This window comes from Lethenteron reissneri, chromosome 43 (assembly GCF_015708825.2).
Source record: "Lethenteron reissneri isolate LAM-NWPU_2019-01 chromosome 43, ASM1570882v1, whole genome shotgun sequence".
NCBI lineage: Eukaryota > Metazoa > Chordata > Hyperoartia > Petromyzontiformes > Petromyzontidae > Lethenteron > Lethenteron reissneri.
The window spans coordinates 12,780,444-12,790,224 of NC_083821.1; the positions used below are offsets into that span (position 1 = coordinate 12,780,444).

General features: G+C 46.4%; 1 protein-coding gene across 1 annotated transcript in view; it reads right to left on the reverse strand.

Annotated features, from left to right (window-relative positions):
• LOC133353241 (dual specificity tyrosine-phosphorylation-regulated kinase 2-like) overlaps positions 1 to 9,409 on the reverse strand; it is a 29,971-nt gene extending 20,562 nt beyond the window's left edge. Inside the window, exons 1-2 of the mRNA XM_061569327.1 lie at positions 9,392 to 9,409; positions 8,522 to 8,658 (exon numbers count right to left, since the gene is read on the reverse strand). Of these exons, the coding sequence (XP_061425311.1) occupies positions 8,522 to 8,658; positions 9,392 to 9,409 (155 nt within the window). The remainder of the gene's footprint in view (positions 1 to 8,521; positions 8,659 to 9,391) is intronic.
• Between the last annotated feature and the right edge of the window lie 372 nt (positions 9,410 to 9,781).

Consider the following 9,781-nt stretch of genomic DNA (forward strand, 5'->3'; position numbering starts at 1 on the left):
TGGGTCTGAGTGTGTAACACTGAGTAGTAGTAGTGGGTCTGTGTGCGTAACACTGAGTAGTAGTAGTGGGACTGTGTGTGTAACACTGAGTAGTAGTAGTGGGTCTGTGTGTGTAACACTGAATAGTAGTAGTGGGTCTGTGTGTGTAACACTGAATAGTAGTAGTGGGTCTGTGCGCAATAACACTGAGTAGTAGTAGTGGGTCTGTGTGCGTAACACTGAGAAGTAGTGGGTCTGTGTGTGTAACACTGAGTAGTAGTAGTGGGTCTGTGTGTGTAACACTGCGTAGTAGTGGGTCTGTGTGTGTAACACTGAGTAGTATTAGTGGGTCTGTGTGTGTAACACTGAGTAGTAGTAGTGGGTCTGTGTGTGTAACACTGAGTAGTAGTAGTGGGTCTGTGTGTGTAACACTGAGTAGTAGTGGGTCTGTGTGTGTAACACTGCGTAGTAGTGGGTCTGTGTGTGTAACACTGAGTAGTATTAGTGGGTCTGTGTGTGTAACACTGAGTAGTAGTAGTGGGTCTGTGTGTGTAACACTGAGTAGTTGTAGTGGGTCTGTGTGCGTGACACTGAGTAGTAGTAGTGGGTCTGTGTGTGTAACACTGAGTAGTAGTAGTGGGTCTGTGTGTGTAACACTGAGTAGTAGTAGTGGGTCTGTGTGTGTAACACTGAGCAGTAGTAGTGGGTCTGTGTGTGTAACACTGAGCAGTAGTAATGGGTCTGTGTGTGTAACACTGAGTAGTAGTAGTGGGCCTGTGTGTGTAACACTGAGCAGTAGTAGTGGGTCTGTGTGTGTAACACTGAGTAGTAGTAGTGGGTCTGTGTGTGTAACACTGAACAGTAGTAGTGGGTCTGTGTGTGTAACACTGAGCAGTAGTAGTGGGTCTGTGTGTGTAACACTGAGCAGTAGTAGTGGGTCTGTGTGTGTAACACTGAATAGTAGTAGTGGGTCTGTGTGTGTAACACTGAGTAGTAGTAGTGGGTCTGTGTGTGTAACACTGAGCAGTAGTAGTGGGTCTGTGTGTGTAACACTGAGTAGTAGTAGTGGGTCTGTGTGTGTAACACTGAGTAGTAGTAGTGGGTCTGTGTGTGTAACACTGAGTAGTAGTAGTGGGTCTGTGTGTGTAACACTGAGTAGTAGTAGTAGTGGGTCTGAGTGTGTAACACTGCGTAGTAGTGGGTCTGAGTGTGTAACACTGAGTAGTAGTAGTGGGTCTGTGTGTGTAACACTGAGTAGTAGTAGTGGGTACGTGTGTGTAACACTGAGTAGTAGTAGTGGGTCTGTGTGTGTAACACTGTGTAGTAGTGGGTTTGTGTGTGTAACACTGAGTAGTAGTAGTGGGTCTGTGTGTGTAACACTGAGTAGTAGTGGGTCTGTGTGTGTAACACTGCGTAGTAGTGGGTCTGTGTATGTAACACTGAGTAGTATTAGTGGGTCTGTGTGTGTAACACTGAGTAGTAGTAGTGGGTCTGTGTGTGTAACACTGAGTAGTTGTAGTGGGTCTGTGTGCGTGACACTGAGTAGTAGTAGTGGGTCTGTGTGTGTAACACTGAGTAGTAGTATTGGGTCTGTGTGCGTGACACTGAATAGTAGTAGTGGGTCTGTGTGCGTAACACTGAGTAGTAGTAGTGGGTCTGTGTGCGTAACACTGAGTAGTAGTAGTGGGTCTGTGTGCGTGACACTGAGTAGTAGTAGTTGGTTTGTGTGTGTAACACTGAGTAGTCGTCGTGGGTCTGTGTGTGTAACACTGAGCAGTAGTAGTAGTAGTGGGTCTATGTGTGTAACACTGAGTAGTAGTCATGGGTCTGTGTGTGTAACACTGAGTAGTAGTAGTGGGTCTGTGTGTGTGACACTGAGTAGTAGTAGTGGGTCTGTGTGTGTAACACTGAGTAGTAGTAGTGGGTCTGTGTGTGTAACACTGAGTAGTCGTCGTGGGTCTGTGTGTGTAACACTGAGCAGTAGTAGTAGTAGTGGGTCTGTGTGTGAAACACTGAGAAGTCGTAGTAGTAGTGGGTCTGTGTGTGTAACACTGAGAAGTCGTAGTAGTAGTGGGTCTGTGTGTGTAACACTGAGTAGTAGTAGTGGGTCTGTGTGTGTAACACTGAGCAGTAGTAGTGGGTCTGTGTGTGTAACACTGAGTAGTAGTAGTGGGTCTGTATGTGTAACACTGAGTAGTAGTAGTGGGTATGTGTGTGTAACACTGAGTAGTAGTAGTGGGTATGTGTGTGTAACATTGAGTAGTAGTAGTGGGTCTGTGTGTGTAACACTGAGTAGTAGTAGTGGGTCTGTGTGTGTAACACTGAGTAGTAGTAGTAGGTCTGTGTGTGTAACACTGAGTAGTCGTAGTAGTAGTGGGTCTGTGTGTGTAACACTGAGTAGTAGTAGTGGGTCTGTGTGTGTAACACTGAGTAGTAGTAGTGGGTCTGTGTGTGTAACACTGAGTAGTCGTAGTAGTAGTGGGTCTGTGTGTGTAACACTGAGTAGTAGAAGCGGGTCTGTGTGTGTAACACTGAGTAGTAGTAGTGGGTCTCTGTGTGTAACACTGAGCAGTAGTAGTGGGTCTGTGTGTGTAACACTGAGTAGTAGTAGTGGGTCTGTGTGTGTAACACTGAGTAGTAGTAGTAGGTCTGTGTGTGTAACACTGAGTAGTCGTAGTAGTAGTGGGTCTGTGTGTGTAACACTGAGTAGTAGTAGTAGTGGGTCTGTGTGTGTAACAGTGAGTAGTAGTGGGTATGTGTGTGTAACACTGAGTAGTCGTAGTAGTAGTGGGTCTGTGTGTGCAACACTGAGTAGTAGTAGTGGGTCTGTGTGTGTAACCCTGAGTAGTAGTAGTGGGTCTGTGTGTGTAACACTGAGTAGTAGTAGTGGGTCTGTGTGTGTAACACTGAGTAGTCGTAGTAGTGGGTCTGTGGGTGTAACACTGAGTAGTAGTAGTGGAAATGTGTGTGTAACAGTGAGTAGTAGTGGGTCTGTGTGTGTAACACTGAGTAGTAGTAGTAGTGGGTCTGTGTGTGTAACACTGAGTAGTAGTAGTGGGTCTGTGTGTAACACTGAGTCGTAGTGGGTCTGTGTGTGTAACACTGAGTAGTAGTAGTGGGTCTGTGTGTGTAACACTGAGTAGTAGTAGTGGGTATGTGTGTGTAACACTGAGTAGTAGTAGTGGGTCTGTGTGCGTAACACTGAGTAGTAGTAGTGGGTCTGTGTGTGTAACACTGAGTAGTAGTAGTGGGTCTGTGTGTGTAACACTGAGTAGTAGTAGTGGGTCTGTGTGTGTAATAGTGAGTAGTAGTAGTGGGTCTGTGTGTATAACACTGAGTAGTAGTAGTGGGTCTGTGTGTGAAACACTGAGTAGTAGTAGTGGGTCTGTGTGTGTAACACTGAGTAGTAGTAGTGGGTATGTGTGTGTAACACTGAGTAGTAGTAGTGGGTCTGTGTGTGTAACAGTGAGTAGTAGTGGGTCTGTGTGTGTAACACTGAGTAGTAGTAGTAGTGGGTCTGTGTGTGTAACACTGAATAGTAGTAGTGGGTATGTGTGTGTAACACTGAGTAGTAGTAGTGGGTCTGTGTGTGTAACACTGAGCAGTAGTAGCGGGTCTGTGTGTGTAACACTGAGTAGTAGTAGTGGGTCTGTGTGTGTAATACTGAGCAGTAGTAGTGGGTCTGTGTGTGTAACACTAAGTAGTCGTCGTGGGTCTGTGTGTGTAACACTGAGCAGTAGTAGTAGTAGTGGGTCTGTGTGTGAAACACTGAGAAGTCGTAGTAGTAGTGGGTCTGTGTGTGTAACACTGAGAAGTCGTAGTAGTAGTGGGTCTGTGTGTGTAACACTGAGTAGTAGTAGTGGGTCTGTGTGTGTAACACTGAGCAGTAGTAGTGGGTCTGTGTGTGTAACACTGAGTAGTAGTAGTGGGTCTGTATGTGTAACACTGAGTAGTAGTAGTGGGTGTGTGTAACACTGAGTAGTAGTAGTGGGTATGTGTGTGTAACACTGAGTAGTAGTAGTGGGTCTGTGTGTGTAACACTGAGTAGTAGTAGTGGGTCTGTGTGTATAACACTGAGTAGTAGTAGTAGGTCTGTGTGTGTAACACTGAGTAGTCGTAGTAGTAGTGGGTCTGTGTGTGTAACACTGAGTAGTAGTAGTGGGTCTGTGTGTGTAACACTGAGTAGTAGTAGTGGGTCTGTGTGTGTAACACTGAGTAGTCGTAGTAGTAGTGGGTCTGTGTGTGTAACACTGAGTAGTAGAAGCGGGTCTGTGTGTGTAACACTGAGTAGTAGTAGTGGGTCTCTGTGTGTAACACTGAGCAGTAGTAGTGGGTCTGTGTGTGTAACACTGAGTAGTAGTAGTGGGTCTGTGTGTGTAACACTGAGTAGTAGTAGTGGGTCTGTGTGTGTAACACTGAGTAGTCGTAGTAGTGGGTCTGTGTGTGTAACACTGAGTAGTAGTAGTGGAAATGTGTGTGTAACAGTGAGTAGTAGTGGGTCTGTGTGTGTAACACTGAGTAGTAGTAGTAGTAGTGGGTCTGTGTGTGTAACACTGAGTAGTAGTAGTGGGTCTGTGTGTAACACTGAGTCGTAGTGGGTCTGTGTGTGTAACACTGAGTAGTAGTAGTGGGTCTGTGTGTGTAACACTGAGTAGTAGTAGTGGGTCTGTGTGTGTAACACTGAGTAGTAGTAGTGGGTCTGTGTGTGTAACACTGAGTAGTCGTAGTAGTGGGTCTGTGGGTGTAACACTGAGTAGTAGTAGTGGAAATGTGTGTGTAACAGTGAGTAGTAGTGGGTCTGTGTGTGTAACACTGAGTAGTAGTAGTAGTGGGTCTGTGTGTGTAACACTGAATAGTAGTAGTGGGTCTGTGTGTAACACTGAGTCGTAGTGGGTCTGTGTGTGTAACACTCAGTAGTAGTAGTGGGTCTGTGTGTGTAACACTGAGTAGTAGTAGTGGGTCTGTGTGCGTAACACTGAGTAGTAGTAGTGGGTCTGTGTGCGTAACACTGAGTAGTAGTAGTGGGTCTGTGTGTGTAACACTGAGTAGTAGTAGTGGGTCTGTGTGTGTAACACTGAGTAGTAGTAGTGGGTCTGTGTGTGTAACACTGAGAAGTCGTAGTAGTAGTGGGTCTGTGTGTGTAACACTGAGTAGTAGTAGTGGGTCTGTGTGTGTAACACTGAGCAGTAGTAGTGGGTCTGTGTGTGTAACACTGAGTAGTAGTAGAGGGTCTGTATGTGTAACACTGAGTAGTAGTAGTGGGTGTGTGTAACACTGAGTAGTAGTAGTGGGTCTGTGTGTGTAACACTGAGTAGTAGTAGTGGGTCTGTGTGTGTAATAGTGAGTAGTAGTAGTGGGTCTGTGTGTATAACACTGAGTAGTAGTAGTGGGTCTGTGTGTGTAACACTGAGAAGTCGTAGTAGTAGTGGGTCTGTGTGTGTAACACTGAGTAGTAGTAGTGGGTCTGTGTGTGTAACACTGAGCAGTAGTAGTGGGTCTGTGTGTGTAACACTGAGTAGTAGTAGTGGGTCTGTATGTGTAACACTGAGTAGTAGTAGTGGGTGTGTGTAACACTGAGTAGTAGTAGTGGGTATGTGTGTGTAACACTGAGTAGTAGTAGTGGGTCTGTGTGTATAACACTGAGTAGTAGTAGTAGGTCTGTGTGTGTAACACTGAGTAGTCGTAGTAGTAGTGGGTCTGTGTGTGTAACACTGAGTAGTAGTAGTGGGTCTGTGTGTGTAACACTGAGTAGTCGTAGTAGTAGTGGGTCTGTGTGTGTAACACTGAGTAGTAGAAGCGGGTCTGTGTGTGTAACACTGAGTAGTAGTAGTGGGTCTCTGTGTGTAACACTGAGCAGTAGTAGTGGGTCTGTGTGTGTAACACTGAGTAGTAGTAGTGGGTCTGTGTGTGTAACACTGAGTAGTAGTAGTGGGTCTGTGTGTGTAACACTGAGTAGTCGTAGTAGTGGGTCTGTGTGTGTAACACTGAGTAGTAGTAGTGGAAATGTGTGTGTAACAGTGAGTAGTAGTGGGTCTGTGTGTGTAACACTGAGTAGTAGTAGTAGTAGTGGGTCTGTGTGTGTAACACTGAGTAGTAGTAGTGGGTCTGTGTGTAACACTGAGTCGTAGTGGGTCTGTGTGTGTAACACTGAGTAGTAGTAGTGGGTCTGTGTGTGTAACACTGAGTAGTAGTAGTGGGTCTGTGTGTGTAACACTGAGTAGTAGTAGTGGGTCTGTGTGTGTAACACTGAGTAGTCGTAGTAGTGGGTCTGTGGGTGTAACACTGAGTAGTAGTAGTGGAAATGTGTGTGTAACAGTGAGTAGTAGTGGGTCTGTGTGTGTAACACTGAGTAGTAGTAGTAGTGGGTCTGTGTGTGTAACACTGAATAGTAGTAGTGGGTCTGTGTGTAACACTGAGTCGTAGTGGGTCTGTGTGTGTAACACTCAGTAGTAGTAGTGGGTCTGTGTGTGTAACACTGAGTAGTAGTAGTGGGTCTGTGTGCGTAACACTGAGTAGTAGTAGTGGGTCTGTGTGCGTAACACTGAGTAGTAGTAGTGGGTCTGTGTGTGTAACACTGAGTAGTAGTAGTGGGTCTGTGTGTGTAACACTGAGTAGTAGTAGTGGGTCTGTGTGTGTAACACTGAGAAGTCGTAGTAGTAGTGGGTCTGTGTGTGTAACACTGAGTAGTAGTAGTGGGTCTGTGTGTGTAACACTGAGCAGTAGTAGTGGGTCTGTGTGTGTAACACTGAGTAGTAGTAGAGGGTCTGTATGTGTAACACTGAGTAGTAGTAGTGGGTGTGTGTAACACTGAGTAGTAGTAGTGGGTCTGTGTGTGTAACACTGAGTAGTAGTAGTGGGTCTGTGTGTGTAATAGTGAGTAGTAGTAGTGGGTCTGTGTGTATAACACTGAGTAGTAGTAGTGGGTCTGTGTGTGTAGCACTGAGCAGTAGTAGTGGGTATGTGTGTGTAACACTGAGTAGTAGTAGTGGGTCTGTGTGTGTAACAGTGAGTAGTAGTGGGTCTGTGTGTGTAACACTGAGTAGTAGTAGTAGTGGGTCTGTGTGTGTAACACTGAGCAGTAGTAGCGGGTCTGTGTGTGTAACACTGAGTAGTAGTAGTGGGTCTGTGTGTGTAATACTGAGCAGTAGTAGTGGGTATGTGTGTGTAACACTAAGTAGTCGTCGTGGGTCTGTGTGTGTAACACTGAGCAGTAGTAGTAGTAGTGGGTCTGTGTGTGAAACACTGAGAAGTCGTAGTAGTAGTGGGTCTGTGTGTGTAACACTGAGCAGTAGTAGTGGGTCTGTGTGTGTAACACTGAGTAGTAGTAGTGGGTCTGTATGTGTAACACTGAGTAGTAGTAGTGGGTATGTGTGTGTAACACTGAGTAGTAGTAGTGGGTATGTGTGTGTAGCACTGAGTAGTAGTAGTGGGTCTGTGTGTGTAACACTGAGTAGTAGTAGTGGGTCTGTGTGTGTAACACTGAGTAGTAGTAGTAGGTCTGTGTGTGTAACACTGAGTAGTCGTAGTAGTAGTGGGTCTGTGTGTGTAATACTGAGTAGTAGTAGTGGGTCTGTGTGTGTAACACTGAGTAGTAGTAGTGGGTCTGTGTGTGTAACACTGAGTAGTCGTAGTAGTAGTGGGTCTGTGTGTGTAACACTGAGTAGTAGAAGCGGGTCTGTGTGTGTAACACTGAGTAGTAGTAGGGGGTCTCTGTGTGTAACACTGAGCAGTAGTAGTGGGTCTGTGTGTGTAACACTGAGTAGTAGTAGTGGGTCTGTGTGTGTAACACTGAGTAGTAGTAGTAGGTCTGTGTGTGTAACACTGAGTAGTCGTAGTAGTAGTGGGTATGTGTGTGTAACACTGAGTAGTAGTAGTGGGTCTGTGTGTGTAACAGTGAGTAGTAGTGGGTCTGTGTGTGTAACACTGAGTAGTAGTAGTAGTGGGTCTGTGTGTGTAACACTGAGTAGTAGCAGTGGGTCTGTGTGTGTAACACTGAGCAGTAGTAGCGGGTCTGTGTGTGTAACACTGAGCAGTAGTAGTGGGTCTGTGTGTGTAACACTGAGTAGTAGTAGTGGGTCTGTGTGTATAACACTGAGTAGTCGTCGTGGGTCTGTCGCGACCAATAGTATCCACAAGAGGTGAGTTTGGGTTGGATGATGTAAATATAAATGTTGTGTCGTTAAATCCGCCACCTGACACACGCCCAATTGGTTGAGGTGGTTTGTCACCTAAACAAAAAATGCTTGGCCAGCTCGCTACTTGCTCAGCACTTAACCGGTTGTTGTGTTGGAAAGTGTCAAAGTCAATTATCAGTGTTGTGGTGGGGTTAGTCTCCAACACACAACCAGTGGTGGCGGTGAGGGTGGTGGGGAGGTGGAGGTGGTGGTGGGGAGGTGGTGGAGAGTCAATTAAAGGATGTTCAGTCATTGTTGTTGTGGTTCACAGCCAGCAGCAGTCCCATAGTGTGTGTTTGTTTATTGTTCTTGTTGTTGGTGGTGTTATTGTTGTTGTTGACTGCACTGCTGCGCCAGGGCCCACTCACGTGGAGGGCGGGGCGAGGATCTTGAGAGCCACCATCGTCCGAGTCTTGTGGTCTAGACACCTTACCACCACGCTCTGCCCACCCTGCCCAATCTTCCTGTCCAGCTGGAAGCGGTAATAAAAGTGCTCGTTCTGGACCTGCAGGGGTCACGGGGAGGTCACGGGAGGTCAGGGTGGGGGTCACGGGGAGGTCACACGTAGCCAACAGTGCTAATCTGTGGGTCACTGTGGGTGTCTGTGGGTGTCTGTGGGTGTCTCTATGTGTCTGGGTGTCTCTGTATGTGTGTATGTTCAACTTATTTCGCACCATACGTAGCCAATCTGTGGTGCTTTATGGGTATCAGTGTCTCTGTGTGGGCAACTGTGGGTCTCTGTGCATCTCTGTGGGTCTGGGTCTCTGTGGGTCTTTGTGGGTGTCTCTATGGGTCTGGGTCTCTACGAGTCTCTGTGGATGTCTCTGTGGGTCTCTATGGGTATGAGTGTGGGTATGAGTGTGTTATTTATTATTATTATATTTTTATTTTCACCTACGTGACTTTACCGAAAGAACTAAAGAGTATGGATTCTTGCAGTCACGAAAACTTCAAATCTAGAATGAGTGTGGTTGTGTCTGTGTGTGTCTGAGTGCCTCTGTGTGCCTCTGTGTGCCTCTGTGTCTGTGTGAGTGTGTTGGCTGACTTCAATGTCTGGAGTGATTGGAAGGCATGGGCCAAATCAGCTGAATAACAACGGTAGGAGGCTAATAGATTTGTGTGCAGCCCATGGGCTTGAAATTACCAACACGCTGTTCTGGCATCGGCGCATCAACACAACATCATGGATGCATGCCGGGTCAAAGCAAAAACATCTGCTGGACTACATATTGACGGACCAGTGGATGCGAGCCCATGTCCTTGACACCAGGACCTAACGTGGAGCTGATCTGCCCTCTGACCATCGACTTGTTATCTGTAAGATGCGCCTGCCATTCTTCCACTCCGGTGGTGGGTGTACACCCAGGACCCCATTCCAACCTAAGGTGGCCTGGTCTCAGCTAGCTGATGAAAGTTGCAAGCGAGAATTTCATCATCGCTTGTGGCTGGGGTTGCCATCTGTTGTGTATGTACCCCCTTTTTATTTTTTTTAATATTATTTTTTTTAAGAATTATTCTGCCAACATAGATAATATCGTTCTTTTTAAGAGACGCGGCCACGTGGGAACGAACACGCCCCCACACTTCCACAGAGGCCCCCACACTTCCACAGATGCACGCATACCTCA